The sequence below is a fragment of the Channa argus genome, chromosome 3 (genome assembly GCF_033026475.1).
Source record: "Channa argus isolate prfri chromosome 3, Channa argus male v1.0, whole genome shotgun sequence".
Lineage (NCBI taxonomy): Eukaryota > Metazoa > Chordata > Actinopteri > Anabantiformes > Channidae > Channa > Channa argus.
In genome coordinates this window covers 3,439,772-3,454,749 of record NC_090199.1, presented here as the reverse complement: position 1 = coordinate 3,454,749, position 14,978 = coordinate 3,439,772, and the positions used below count along the sequence as shown (strand labels likewise).

General features: G+C 47.7%; 1 protein-coding gene across 1 annotated transcript; it reads left to right on the top strand.

Moving 5' to 3' along the window:
* The first annotated feature begins 758 nt into the window (after window positions 1–758).
* dla (deltaA) lies at window positions 759–13,221 on the top strand. Its single transcript, XM_067499275.1, has 12 exons — window positions 759–921; window positions 7,327–7,604; window positions 7,775–8,077; window positions 8,360–8,420; window positions 8,516–8,773; window positions 9,627–9,687; window positions 9,793–9,923; window positions 10,306–10,475; window positions 10,765–10,981; window positions 11,131–11,911; window positions 12,011–12,119; window positions 12,214–13,221. Exons 2-12 carry the CDS (start codon window positions 7,536–7,538, stop codon window positions 12,217–12,219), a joined length of 2,166 nt encoding a protein of 721 aa, XP_067355376.1. The 5' UTR covers window positions 759–921; window positions 7,327–7,535; the 3' UTR covers window positions 12,220–13,221.
* Window positions 13,222–14,978: the final 1,757 nt, after the last annotated feature.

Below are 14,978 nucleotides of genomic sequence, written 5' to 3'. Positions count from 1 at the left end.
AAAAGCTCACACCTGTGTATAAAGGTCCCACAGTTAACAGTGCATGTCAGAGCACAAACCAAGACATGAAGTTTAAGGAATTGCCTGTAGACCTGGGGATGTTTTTCAGCAGCAGGAACTAGGAGACTAATCTGGATTGAGGGGAAAGATTAATGCAGCAATGTACAGAGACATGTTTGATGAAAACCTGTTCCAGAGAGCTCTGGACCTTAGACTGGGGCAACGGTTCATCTTTCGACAGGACAGTGACCCTAAGCACGTAGCAAAGATAACAAAGGAGTGGCTACGAGACAACTCTGTGTACAAGGCTGTAACGTAACAAACGGTGGGAAAACGTTCTGGATGCTCTGCGTGTACGTGTGTGTGTGTGTGTACACTAACATGCACTAACGTGCAAGTATCAGCTGAGAAAACTCATTTTACATCAGTGGATGTGGTATCATTGGGTATAAGTCCTGATGCATTCATGTGCTCACCACTTAATTATTACAGCCTGTGTGCGGGTGACGTGAATTTTACACTAGAGGATCAATAACCTTTATTTATTAATCACACTTTTCAGTATAGTTATCAAACTAATTTGTGCAGTAAAAGGATGAAGTAGCAGCAAAATGGAGCCTAACTGCGTGGTTACTTTGCAACCCTGAGCTGATAAGAGATAAGTGACATCAGACTTGATAGGGACCAGTATCGGTGAACTTTGCCAGTTTTACGACGTGACTCCAAAGGTTGGCACCTGATTAGGTTTCATACGCAAAACACTCATGATCTCTGAAGGTGCATCTGTCAAAACGAAAGAGAAAACATGTTTTCATTGCTTCGGGGGACGTGTGAGAAGAGACCTGCGTCTGGGATTTTAAATCTCTAAAGTCCACGAAGAGGAGCCCAGTGGATCTTTGTCAGTCTCAACTACAAACCACAGTAAGTCCCACACACCAGCACACCTCCTCTCACTGAGGGCTCTGTTTGCCTCGCTCTGAGGGGGGCCGGGGGTTACAATGGTGCGGTTGCCGTGTCGTGGACTGTAACCCTGCTCAGGGTTTGTCATTATTAATGTTTGTCCAAAAAACCTGGTGCTCCACTGTGGCCTTTTTCAAGAGTCTCCTCCAAGTCCTTTTTAATGCTCTGTGGCCCCGGCCACAGGGAGCATTGTCATGGTGTTGAAGGTGGAGGGGATGCTGGGAGGAGTGTGTGTGTGTGTGTGTGTGTGTATGGGGGGGCCTGACGCTGCACCAGTGGCAGCTGGCGGCCCAGCTTGCAGGGGCCATCTCTTCACAATGGAGAGCCTTCCCCCTGGGGCCAGTGATTTAGGACAGGGCTCTCTGGACAGGAGGAGAGAGGACACTGGCTTTGTAGGAACGCACCATCCCTCCCTTCGTTCCTCTCCTTCCACCTCCACCTCCCCCTCCCCTCCTTCTTCTTGTCCTCTAAAGCTTCCCTGCCGGCCCCCTCCAAAGCTCCTACACACACACACTCCTGACACCCTCCCATGGTCCCACCGTGCCTAAGCTCTCTCCTGGGACGAGCAGGCAGGCCTCTGGACAGGGAGCATTCCTGAGGTGTACTCTAACGCTGGCTGGACACAATAGGGGGACGACAACAGGTGCGTGTGGATCCTCTGTCGTCCAGTGGCAGCTGAGAGATAGGGATGGGGGGCTATTATGGAGCCATTATCCACCGCTGCTCTACCAGTGGGCTGTTGGACCTCTTTTCTCGAACAAAAACAAGGCTTTTTATGTGTAACCTGGTCTCGTACCCACCCTGCTCTGACAAGCCTCTCTTTCATCCTCCTACCCCAGCTAGCACCTGCCACCCCCGGGCCCTCCAAACAGGCCCAACGGCCACTTATCCCAAAACTGGATTCCATTCAACCGAACCCCAACTGCAATAAAACCTGAGCCTGCTAGTTTAAAAAAACACCCACCGCTTCATACTGGAGCCACAGAAATTATCCAGGCAGCCACCTCTTTGCAGCACCCAGCCCGCCCCCCTCCACCTCCACCCACCTCCTCCCACCGCCCCTGTGTCCCTCTGAATTATGTTATGTCTCAAATGAGCAGTCATACAGCAGATTGTTCGGTGCAGCCACTTGATATAACTGGTGACAAAGCCTCTAACAGAGCGAGTGTCCTGGGGGGATAGGCAGTATTTGGTTACTGCATCCCTGATCTCTCCCCATTGTGGTGGGCTCTGGGTCTCATGGAAGCGGGGGGGGGGTCCTGAAGAGGGGGACTTGTGCGCATATGTGGGCCCACGACGCAGGTGCCTACATCTGTTCATTTCTGGGCAGATGCTCATGGTGGTGGAGATAGAGAGGGAGAGTTAGAATTTGGGGGGGGGGGGTGTCCATGTACTCACTCATCATTCACACTGATGGTTGAGCCAAGATGGAACAATAGAGCAGAAAAGTGTGTGGTTTTTGTTTTTTTTCACCCCGTGTATGACGCAAAATATTTGAGAATCGTACAGTCTGTGGCGCAGGTTTGGACCTGAGGAGTTGATGCAACTGCGTTCGCGAATAAAATCAGAAGAAAAATACGAGTCTGACGGTCACAACGTAGAATTTAGCAGCTGCACTTTAAAGTAACATACAAAAAATAAAAAAAATACTTCAAGTAAAAGTACGGTTGCTGAATAATTTGATTTATAATTATTACAACACGGCTTTGATGAACATGTGCTAATATAATTAGAATTTTACATTTTGGTTTAATAATCAAAATTCTCAAAAGTCTTTCAGGTGTTTGATGATAATACCAATAAGTGCAAAATTAATCAATCGCCATGTTTAAAATCCAATCCTCCATGAATAACGGGAACAACACTTTATATACAACCCATCCAACAGCTGTTGAGACATTTACTCAAACACCACCTCAGAAAATGGTGAGGAAATGGTCCCGTCTTCGTCCACAGTCCTTCGTCGGACTGTGCTGAGTTACTGGCAGAGCGACTGACTCAGAACCAACAGCTGTTTGCAGACCACAAAGCTCCAGGACCAGCTCAGTAAATGTACTGAGAGTTAAGGCCTGAGCCTGCTCCACATTATCACAGAGAGTAACATAGCATTGGATGCTCTGACTCCTGAGGCTGGATAAGGACCAGGATGTAGTCTGTGTCTTTGTGACTTCAATAAGTGAGTCAATACAGAGACCATGGATTTTTATTTTAAATTAAGAGGTGGTTCTAATGTTTTGCCTAATTATTCAGTTTAAAACATGTGGTCAAAACATTACAACGTCCTCTAAATGTCATTTAGACCCAAACACTTTGATCTGTAACATTTTTCTAAATTTAGGATTTAGAAAATACTTCTCACAAACTTTACCTTTACTTTAAATTGACCCTTCATTATTACTATAATAAGCAGATAATATCCCCAAAGGGGCCGCAGTCAATTGGCTAATGTGATTTTTACCCCTTTAATAACTAATAACTTTATAAATCACTTCATTTATTAGGTTTTTGCCATCAGCTCTAACAGGACCCTTTGTTGTGGGTGAACGTGTCGGGCACAGTATGAGTTGACGAATTATTATCGATTTTATTCGTGGACAGCCGCATATGCTGTGGTGCGTCGTGCAGGGGCGCGCAGCACATGTGTTTTCATAAACACTGGCACGCGACTTGCCAATACAGCTCATCCCTCTTTGCCTCCCACTCCCTACTCACACACACACACACACACACACACACACACACACACACACTTGCAGGCGCGTCTCTGGGCCCCCCACGTAATTACTGCGGCACTCTTCCCATAAACTTAAGCTCAGCACGTCTCCACTAACAGCGGCGTATGCAAATTAGACAGCAGCTCGGACCGGGAGCCTCGAGGAGCCGTGGGAAGCCTCCCGGAGCCCCGGAGGGCCCTAGGGAGCCGCGGATCTGGCCTGTGGCCCCCTTCTTCCAGCAGCTGGCCGCAGTAATCTGATCTGGACACAAAGGAGCCTGTTGATCTCTGCTTCAGCAGGTAGAAGACAGACGCAGACAGTACAGGTCCACGTTCAATCATCTCCAAAAGTTTGAAAAGAGCCAAATCCAGCACATCCTGTAGTAACGTGGACTATTTATCACCGTAACAATATTGCGCGCTTGCGTCACTGAGCACGTAGAGCACGCGCGTGTGTTAAAGGCTTCTCTGCTGAGAAAGTGCTGATTCAAACGTGCCAGTTCCTTCAGCTTTTCAGTAGGGCCTACATTTTAGCCCCCCCCTTCCCCTCCCCTCTCGCCTTTTCCTCCTCCTCCTCCTCCGTCTTTGCTGTGCTGCCTTGCTTCTTCTGCCTCATTCAGGGCAGAACCCACCGCAGCGCCGTCACCGCGGGACGGAGCTTTCACTCCAGGGCCAATCAATACCACCTTCACCAAAAAAAAAAAAAAAAAAAAAAGCGAATTGATCATTGATCAAATAGCATCACCCTCCCTCCTCCCTCTGCCCAATCACCGCTTCAGATGATCGATATCGTGTGATGCGCGCCGTGTTTACGTTCCCACGAGTGACCATGTGGTGGATCTTTTTCGGGGTCCACAAAAAAAAAGAAAGAAAAAACCCTCCTGGCTTCCCCCTCGCCATATGGCCCCGAAGGGTCCATACCGTTACAGGGCCTTTAACATGCTTCCAGTTGAGTGTAGACGGAGCCGGTGGACAGAGGCGCATAGAGACGTGCGGAGGAGGGAGGGAAGTTGGGAAATAAACGTAGTTTCTGGATGTGGATGGGGGGGCGCAGTTAGTGGCAGATGGCTCGTAAGGGTCTGTCCGCGTCTGAAGGCGTGTCGTGGTCCTTCACTGGAGACCCCCTTCCTCCCTCCCTCGTGCATTCACAATCAATGGAAATTAAAGCGCAGAGAATGGATGAATAGTCAGACCCCGAGTCACCCTTTTTTGTTCGGAGCAGCTACTGGTGGGCAGGAGTTAAACTACAGCAGCCCCCTACAGTAGCACTTTAGTTAAACAGTCAGAGCTCAGCCAGCAGCATCTTGGCCAAAAGGGACAGAGAGTGCAGAGACAAGTGTGTCAAAAGTGGGCTGCGTCTTCATTTTGGTTCTACGCGTTCCGATCTGGAACAGGCCTAGTGTGTGGACTGATCACGAGTCACAACAGGCAAACGGCAAAACTTCTTGCAGGAAACGTTTGATCTTAATTCAGGGCTGGTTTCGTTTTGATTTGAGACGTGTTCATTAAAGTTACAGCGAGCTGACACACAGCTGAGACTTGTTCAGCACAGAAGCTGTAAAACCTTCCCTTCATAACCAAAGACCTATTTTCTTTGCCAGAAAAGATAATTGATTTTCTTGTCTCCATCAGAGATTAATTGTGGTGGCCACGGTTCAGCCTGCGTCCTCCGTGAAAGGGGAGATGGACAGGTTTATTAATGGAGGAGGACTTTGGTTGGCTGTTGCAGCCATTGATTAGAGGTAATAAGTAACTACGGACAAATCAGCTGCTGGGTGACATCAGACGTGCGGGCAATTAGGAAGAAAACATGGAAGCATGTGACTCTTTGGGGTCCTGAAAGGAGTGGGGGGGGGCTCCAATGGCAGCAGGTAAGGGACACCGGGGCAGCCGTGGCGTGCTCACTGCGCAGTGACGTAATGTACGTGGAGCTCGCTTTAGGCCCGCAGGGAAAAAAAAATCTCCCTTTTAATGAACGACCTAATTAAGAAGCCCCCCCCCCCCCACCACCACCTCGTGGTACTTATTCAGGTGCGCGCGCGCGCATCCACGTGCACACACCAGCTCAACACAAATAAGACTCAAAGAATAGACCGAGTGTGTTTGACCCGTCGGTGCTGAATAGAATGTGTTCAATATTTAAAGAGGAGAAGAAGGAAAACGTAAATATGCGCCATATTTGTCCGGTTTTGTTTGTTTAATGTGCCCTGATAAGTGTGTGTGGGAGGGGGGAAGCCGGGGGGCAAAGAGAGTATTGTGTAGGCTATGGGATCCGTGGGCACGCGCTTAGTCAAGGGAGGCGCGCGCACGCTGTTATTGAGGGGAGAGCAGGTGCTGGGCGAATTACCATACAGCTGGGGGGGGGAGGCAAACTTATTCCTTCACCACACACACACACACACACAATAACAAAAGTTCCCCCTCATGTTGGCCACGCGAGCGACTCCGGTGCGCGCGCTCTCTACTGCGCGCACGCACGCACGCACGCACGCACACACACGCACACACAGAGCTCAGCCCGGAGAACAAAATGGAAAAGCAGGAGTCCGGCCCCTCAAGTCGTTTACCTCACCGCACTGCGCTGCCAAGGAATGTTTTCTTTGGTCTTTTCAGTCAATTCAAAGCAACAAATTCTTCCCACAAACCAGAAATAGCAAAATTTAGCGGGTGCGCATGCAGAGAAGGAAAAGAGAGGAGGAGGAGGGGGGAGGAGGAGTGTAAACAATTAACCGAGTCAGGGTTTGATCAAGAAGATTCTTTTTCTTTTTACTCTTTTTGAGGGAGATTTTTGAATCAACTTCCCACAGTTTGTTTTTGTTTTTTTGGCATTTTATCCTAAACATCTTAAGATGCCAAAAACAAAGAGTTTCGTGAGGCAACAGCTGGACGGATCAATTAAACCCCGAGTCATTAACATCCTCATGTCGAGAGGAACTGTGGCATCGAAAATGTCCCTCGTCTCACTGAACTACTTTGATCCCACGTTTAACATAGAAAAAGCAATTTCCAGTAAATCCCGTGAATTTTAAGTGTTCTCCCCCCCAAACATGCGGCATTTTCACAATGCGCGTGGCTGTAATGTGAATGTCCCGTCACATCGCGCTCTCATCAAGTTCGACTCCTTATTCAGCCAAAACACTCGCGCACGTCCCCACGTTCGGGCTCAGACGTGACCGCTACGTGTGCTGCAAAGTTGCAGTGCTGCCGAGAAGCCTGTTGTGGTACTTGCGTGGTTTCCCATTGTGGCGAGCAGGGCCAGATTGGGAGGTGAAGTCGGGGAGGAGGGAACCATTTGCATGTTATTACCATAGCATGTGCCAGGCCGTATATAACAGGCTGCGGGCGGCCTTTGCTGGAGACAGACGCATAGTTCACAGTAAGGAAAGACGGTTGGGAGGTAGAAGGAAGCATGAAAGCCCAGTGACGAATCTGTCCCTGGCTTCTTACAAACAGCTACTTCTTAACATTTGACACTTTCTTAAAAATAAGGAGCTCAACTTTTCTGACTTTACGCACTGGATTAACGCTTTAAAACGGAACTGGAGGACTTCTCTGTTTTTTTTTTTGGTTTGGTTTGTTTGTTTGTTTTTTTTAAATCAACCACTGCTCCCTCGCAGAAGCTCACACATCTTATTTTGTGGTTTTATTTTTAGGATTTGGGATTTATTCTTTTTTTTTTTTTTGGTTGTTCCTCGGGACATGAACGCCAGCGGCGTGGCTGACAGCGCCAGCAGCAGCAGTTGATGAGAAAACCGACAGAAACGTGCTCAATGCATCATCTTCAGAGGGACTAAACAGGAGGAGGCAACCTGAGGACAAGCCAAGCCCCGAAACTTTTTACTTTATTTATTATTTATTTATTATGTATTTATTGACTATGGGGCGCGTCATCCCGCTGACTCTTGCCGTCATGTCCATGTTGCTGTGCCAGGTAAGCTCCTGCATTTCTATTACTTCCAAACAATGCGCATCGCCCCCTCTCCACCGCATCACTCCCACCACAACACACACACACACACACACACACACACACACACACACACACACACACGTGCCTTACTGTGTGTATAGCTGCCGATAATTTGCTGCTTTCCTCCGCAGGGGCTTTGTTCGGGAGTTTTTGAGCTGAAGTTGCAGGAGTTCCTAAACAAGAAGGGAGTACAGGGCAACAAAAACTGCTGCAAAGGAGGCCTGACCTCGTCTTTCCAGCAGCAGTGCGAATGTAAAACCTTCTTTCGGATCTGTCTCAAGCACTACCAGCCCAACGCCTCCCCGGAGCCTCCGTGCACCTACGGCGGCGCGGTGACGCCCGTGCTCGGCTCCAACTCGTTCCAGGTCCCCGATGCCATCCCGGAGAGTTCATTCACTAACCCCATCAGGATTAACTTCGGCTTCACGTGGCCGGTAAGTGCAGCCATTCATGTTCAGCGTGAGTCAAAGCAGTGAAATCGCGCCATTTTTTTTTAATTTTATTTGAATAAATCCGTGCGTAACACGAGCTGCGGCACGATTTGGGACCACAAGTTGGGGTTGAGCGCGCAGAAAGTTTACACGTATCTAGTTTCACGGATCAGGTTGTGCAGTTCAGCACAGGGAGTGTGTGGCACAATCGCCTCGAGCTTTTGCTTGATGTTATCGCCGCATCTCCGCTGGCCACCTGTCTCACGAAGCCATTTGTGTTCCCAGGGGACCTTCTCGCTAATCATTGAGGCATTACACGCCGACTCCAAAGACGACCTCTCCACAGGTAGGTTACAGCCGCACCGCGTTTTTCAATTTTCTAACACATTTAAACATTTCCACGACTCAAGCCACCACTTTGTCTCCACGCGCGTGCTTTAGAGAACCCAGACCGCGTTATCAGCACCATGGCCACTCAGAGGCATCTAACTGTGGGAGAGGACTGGTCCCAGGACCTGCACACAAGCGGCAGGACGGAGCTCAAGTACTCATACCGGTTCGTCTGCGATGAGCACTACTACGGGGACGGCTGCTCGGTGTTCTGCCGGCCCAGAGACGACGCCTTCGGCCACTTCACCTGTGGAGAGCGCGGGGAGATCGTCTGCGACGCCGGGTGGAAGGGACAGTACTGCACCGAACGTGAGTAGGATTCATCTTAAAAAAATTCATAGGATAGGAACATAGGATAATAATAATTAAAAAAAAAACTATCTAAAAACTTTTCTATAATGAGATCTGGTTGCCGTTAGAAGGCAACTTGTGCGTAAACACCACACGCAAGCCCTCCTCCCTCTCCTTACCCCTCACACACACACACACACACACACACACACACACACACACACACACACACACACACACACGACCACTTGATTTATTCTAAGGAAAGTTTTTGGGAATAATCTCACGCGTGCCATAAATTTACATGCCGCCTTCCGATTGGTTACTTTCGGATTGGGCCGGGCGCTGATTGGCCGAGGCAGGGGAGGTATTGTTTGAAGTGGGCAGCTGCCGGCAGGGAGGAGACAATGGAGCAGCTGTCGCGCACTGGCAACACACTCGCCAGCTGTCCACTCTTATCTGCCCCAATCCGAGACATTAAGGGGCGTGTGTGTGTGTGTGTGCGCACAGAGAATGAATAAAAGAGTTTTGACCCGCAGCAAAGAAGAAAAAAAAGAGGGTGGTGGGGTGGGCTGAAGGGGTCTGTATGCGTGTGTGTGAGCACTCTGTGGCGCACACACACACACACACACACACTCCCTCCTTTGTCTGTGTACAACAGCAGAACATTCTTTCATGGTGATAATGAGAATAGGTAGCAGCTAATAGGTTTAAGATCCCCTCCTTACTTTTGTTTCAATTACTTTGGGCTTTTTGGTGACAAGTTTTAGTTCATTAAAAGCCAAACTAAAAGAACCCGAACCCGAGTTTTGTCTTGGTCACTTTGGGCCTAAAATGTGTGGGTTTTTTTTCTCTTTCTCTTCCTCTGCAGCAATTTGTCTGCCAGGCTGCGATGAAGAGCACGGCTTCTGTGAGAAACCCGGAGAATGCAAGTATGTTTTCCCCACTGGTTCACTGATGCATTCATTAATTAGTAGGACACATGAGGTAATGTGAGTGGACTGACCGGTGTTCCCCCCCTAATTGGACAACAACAGGTGCAGAGTGGGATTCAAAGGCCGCTACTGCGACGAGTGCATTCGTTACCCGGGCTGCCTCCACGGGACCTGCCAGCAGCCCTGGCAGTGCAACTGTCAGGAGGGCTGGGGGGGACTCTTCTGCAACCAAGGTGAGGGGAGAGCGTGTGATAAGAGTTTAGGGGGGACTGAGGGATGAGCAATGTGGAAAATAGTGAAACGTGAGGTTTTTAGATCCTGGTCCTGGTCCCTCGACAGAATTTCTATGGCTACAGACAGAAATGGGAGAGGAAAAAAAAGCTGGTAATAGATCCAGATATAGCACAAAGGCAACAGCTCTGTGAACAAAACCAGAGCAACAGTTGTCTCGAGATGAATAGCAAAGACAGGAGGCCAGGGACAGGAAACAAAAAACCACTGGAAGAGGAGGGAGTCAAATGTGCCAGAGGACAAAAAGACGTTCTGTCGCTGCTGCTGTTGTCCTGCCATGTGTAGTGCTGTGGCTAATCCACATGTGCTGCTGTGTCTTTCCAGATCTCAACTACTGCACTCACCACAAGCCCTGCATGAATGGCGCCACTTGTAGCAACACTGGACAGGGCAGCTACACCTGTTCCTGCAGGCCCGGCTTCACTGGGGCCAGCTGTGAGATCCAGGTCAACGAATGTGCTGGCAACCCCTGCCGCAACGGAGGAAGCTGCACTGTAAGTGTTGTGTGGTCGACTTACACCAACCCGAAATAAGACCAGAGACGCCCTGTAAACTGTGAACGGGGTCTGGCACATTCTTCGCCTGACCCCTCACACCGTCTCCTCAATGCCTTCTATTCGTGTGCGCTCTCGACTTCACATTGAACCAGAAAATCCTTCACGGGTTCAACAATCAGACAAACACCTTATGTAGCAAACTGAAATTCAAAGGATCCAGCTTGTAGCAGCTGCAGTTGCAAGACAGATCTCGATGTCAAGCCTGTTCTATTTTTTCCCCCCACAGGATTTGGAAAACACATATACCTGCACTTGCCCGCACGGTTTCTATGGCAACAACTGCGAGCTGAGTGCCATGACGTGTGCTGATGGGCCCTGCTCTAACGGTGGCCGCTGTGCTGACAACCCTGATGGAGGCTACTTCTGCCAGTGCCCCACAGGATACGCAGGGTTCAACTGCGAGAAGAAGATTGACCACTGCACCTCCAGCCCCTGCTCCAACGGTACGAGTCCAACGCAGTGTAAACCCCCTGTACCCGCGTTTCATGTTGGAGATGTGCATATTGCTTCAGTGTCCCTTGAATATCCCACCAGGTATGTTATGACATCGTTGCCCACATACACTGACTTTAGGCTTCTCCTTCATCCACAGGTGCACGCTGTGTGGACCTTGTCAACTCGTACCTGTGTCAGTGTCCAGATGGTTTCACTGGCGCGAACTGCGATCACACTGGAGATGAGTGTTCACTTTATCCTTGCCAAAATGGGGGGACCTGTCAAGAGGGTCCTAATGGCTACACCTGCACCTGCCCGCCAGGATACACCGGACGCAACTGCAGCTCACCAATCAGCCGCTGCGAACACAACCCTTGCCACAACGGGGCCACTTGCCACGAGAGAAACAACCGCTACGTCTGCGCGTGCGTTCCTGGCTACGGCGGCCGCAACTGCCAGTTCCTGCTTCCAGAGCACGATGCCATCCAAGGGTCAGAGGTGCCGTGGATGGCTGTTGGGTCGGGTGTGGCCCTGGTGCTGCTGCTGCTGGCAGGGTGTGCTGTGCTTGTTGGATTTTTCCGCTCCAAAGTCCAGCGTGGCGGTCAAATTGAGACGGTCGCTGAGGTAGAGACAATAAATAACCTGACCAACAACTGTCACCGCAGTGACAGAGACCTGGCGGGCAGTGTGATGCTGATGCCCGGCGTCAAAAACATCAACAAGAAGATGGACTTCTGCAGCGCTGACCCTGATGAAGGATCTCCACCGGGGAGGAGCAGCTACAAGAGTCGCCATCCACCTGCAGACTACAACCTCGTACGCGAGGTTAACAATGAGCAGGCGGCTAAAGAGGCCATGCTGGAAGCAGCCTGCAAGGACAAGTGCCAATCCATGGACTCGTTTGAGTTTGAGGAGAAACGCAGCAAACGTTTAAAATGGTAAATTTCTCTTATTGAAAACGCAACAATCACTCAACGATAGTCTGAAACCAAAGCTGTGAATATGATGAGGATGACGTTGTTCTTTCTTTCCTAAAGCGATGCATCAGAAAAGAAAGCCCCAGAAATGTCCGCATGTGCGGACACCAAGTACAAATCTGTGTTTGTCATGTCAGACGAGAAGGACGAATGTATAATTGCAACTGAGGTACGTTCTGCTTTCACTTTGTTTTTCCTGTCAGCGTAAAAAGTATTTCAGGAAAAAAAACCACTAACGGTTTTGGTCTTTTGATCCTTTCCAGGTCTAGCACGCCACCAGTGGGCTGCCCGTTGCTCATTTGCTCTATGGGAGAGTTTTTAAACTCCTTCAGATGCTGCTCTAACCCTAGGGGGAGGTGTCCCACCTTGAGACTGCTGCTGATATTGAGATGTTTAACTGATATTCAGAGTGAGCTGGTTCTCTACTGGAAAATAAGCGCAGGCAGCGGCGGCCTGTGGGATAAGAACTGGCGGGGTAAAAAAAAAAACATTAAAAAAAAAATAAAAAGTTTACGGTTTAAAGTAAACTGCCACTTAGCTTTCTGTTCTGCCTTTTAACGAGGAGCGGGGCAAAGAAGGAACTTTTAAAAGGACACGTTTCTGCAACATTTGCACCCAGCCTTTTCTCTAACCCACACGCCGTTGCTGAGCGCAGGAACTGCATCAAACGGTGGATGTTTGGCCATACTGGCCTTTTCTTCACGAGGCTGTTCACATGGGCAGTGCACCCATTGCCACACCTGTGAAGACTGTATGTATACTTGATCACTGTGTAAACTGAAGTGTGTTTTCTTCCCCGAGCCCTGCAAACCATTTATGACATTGTATTGTTCATTTCTTCATTTTGTTTTTTTTTTTTTAAATTTGAGACATAAATACCTTTGTCTTAATGAAAAAAAAAAGAAAAAAGCTTTTTGATACAGATTGTCCTTTTGTAAAATACAGGAAAAAAAAAACCAAGAAAAAGTTATGATTTAAAATTATGATTTAATTTATGTTAATTTAATGATTTTGAGTTATGTTTATTTCCTATTGTATATTTGTGATGTTTGTTATGAGTATTTAAGTTGCTTTTTTTTAAAAATGATAATATTTGCAAAGGCACTTCAGGTCAATGGGACTTTTTTGTTTTTTAAGAAAATGTTATTTAAGAGGGATTGTACTGTACAAATTGTTACGTTACCGTCTCCATTACTCGTTTTGAATGAAGGAATTAGCCAAGACTATTTTTCCAAATAAAATATTACTAAACGTGAAATTTTAACCGCGTCCAACTTTTGTTGTGTCCATCTGCAAGCACTCCGAAAACACTTGCTTAGGGGTCCATGAGCAAAGTTAATCAGTAACATCTGTTGTCTTTCCCTGGTGACCCCATAGTGGGCTTTTCTATGCCGACACTGTTGGCTCCTGCCAGAAGTTGAAAGTGTCTCCCTGGAGACAGGAGAGGGGGCCTATTCATAAAAAAACAATGTCCCTACGCTAGATTTACCACTCCTGTTTCTCCTCCCTCTACAGAACAAGTCAGGTAATTCATGGCTCTAAAATTCAGATCAATGTGCAGTTACGCCTACTGGACATTTAACACTTTTGGGCTTTGGTTTTCCACCCGTCCTCTTTCCACCAAAAGTGTCTTTTTGCACAACCAAAGCAGCTCGAATTTTGTCTTTTTGTTTTTTATGGCCATACAGTAGCTGGACATTAGAACCAAGCCAACTTTAGGTTGTGCAATTTACGTCCTCCCGATCACCACTTCTTTAAATTCCCCTCAGTTTTCTCCCGTAATTGCTCCACAATGAGGCCGATTGTGTTTAGCCACAAATAACTGTAAATCATCAGCCCAGCAGAGTTGGCCTCTGGTAGGGTTTATAACCCCGTGGCATTATGGGAACAGACTTCAGCAGACAATGATGGAATTGACAATGGGCCACACAAAAGGCCACCCTTGGGAGAGCCTCCGTGTCCCTCAGCATGCTGGGAGAAAGAGAGTAACAGGAACAGATGTTGTTGAGTAACAGATGCCTTCTGGCCAGAGATCAGCTACGACCTTCAAAAGCGTGAGTGGAGCCTTTAAGACAAGACAGCTTTTAGTATGTCGTCTTTCTGATGAATTTGTTTGGGGTTTTGAGAAATGGACGAGATAAGAGGACACTGTGTTGACAGACAAAGACACTACAGTATGGCTAAAATGACAGAAAACGCATTCAGTCAAGGATTTGAGAAATAAATGAAAATTATTTTTTAACTCTTTCATATTTGAAAGAGGAAACAACCAGAATTTAATCACTTCTGAGCCCAAAAACAGAAAAAAAATGACCAGGACAAAATTTTACATTAGTAAACAAAAGCATTAGGAAAAAAATCCCAAAACAACACATTTAGACAGAGGTTGCACATTGTGTCCATTGTGTTTACTGTTACTGTCAGTAAATCCTTAAAAATGACTAGTGGCATGTTTAAAAAAAAAACAGTTTTAGTTTATGGTCACAGAAACCAGCAAACATTCACCTGTGACCTACTCATCCATTAACCAGATAATCGTTTCAACTCTAGCATCACCACAAAACTAACTCAGTTACACTGTATACTGACATTCCAGAGCATCCACATGTTTTTGTGCTAAATCCTGGACCCACTCATTATCTTTAAAGACCTTTAAGTCCTGTTAATGTTTTGCAGCTCAGCAATCTTAGTAAATCTGTAACACTCCAGTCACGTCTGCAGTCTTCACCTTTCTACAGAATAATAGGATGTAATAATAATAACAATAATAATGAGAAAATGGGGCCCTGGGCACAGGCTGACGAAGGGCCCCTCACACATCTGTACGAGACTCCAAAACCAAGGTTTTTCTTTATGCTTTTGCTCAGTTTGTGGTCATTTTGTAGCGTTTTGAGGTTTGTGTCAATTTTCAGTCACGTTTTTAATCTCAAGACATTTTATGTCTTCTAAGTGAACTTCTTTCAACAAATCATATGAACACTCACCGACCCCTGGACCCGTTCAGTGCTCCGTCCACGGCTGTGTCTGG

Coding starts and splice junctions, on each gene's coding strand:
- dla (XM_067499275.1), top strand. CDS start 7,536: ATGTATTTATTGACTATGGGGCGCGTCATCCCGCTGACTCTTGCCGTC. Junction 9,688..9,792: donor GAGAAACCCGGAGAATGCAA/GTATGTTTTCCC, acceptor GGACAACAACAG/GTGCAGAGTGGGATTCAAAG. Junction 11,912..12,010: donor CGCAGCAAACGTTTAAAATG/GTAAATTTCTCT, acceptor TCTTTCCTAAAG/CGATGCATCAGAAAAGAAAG.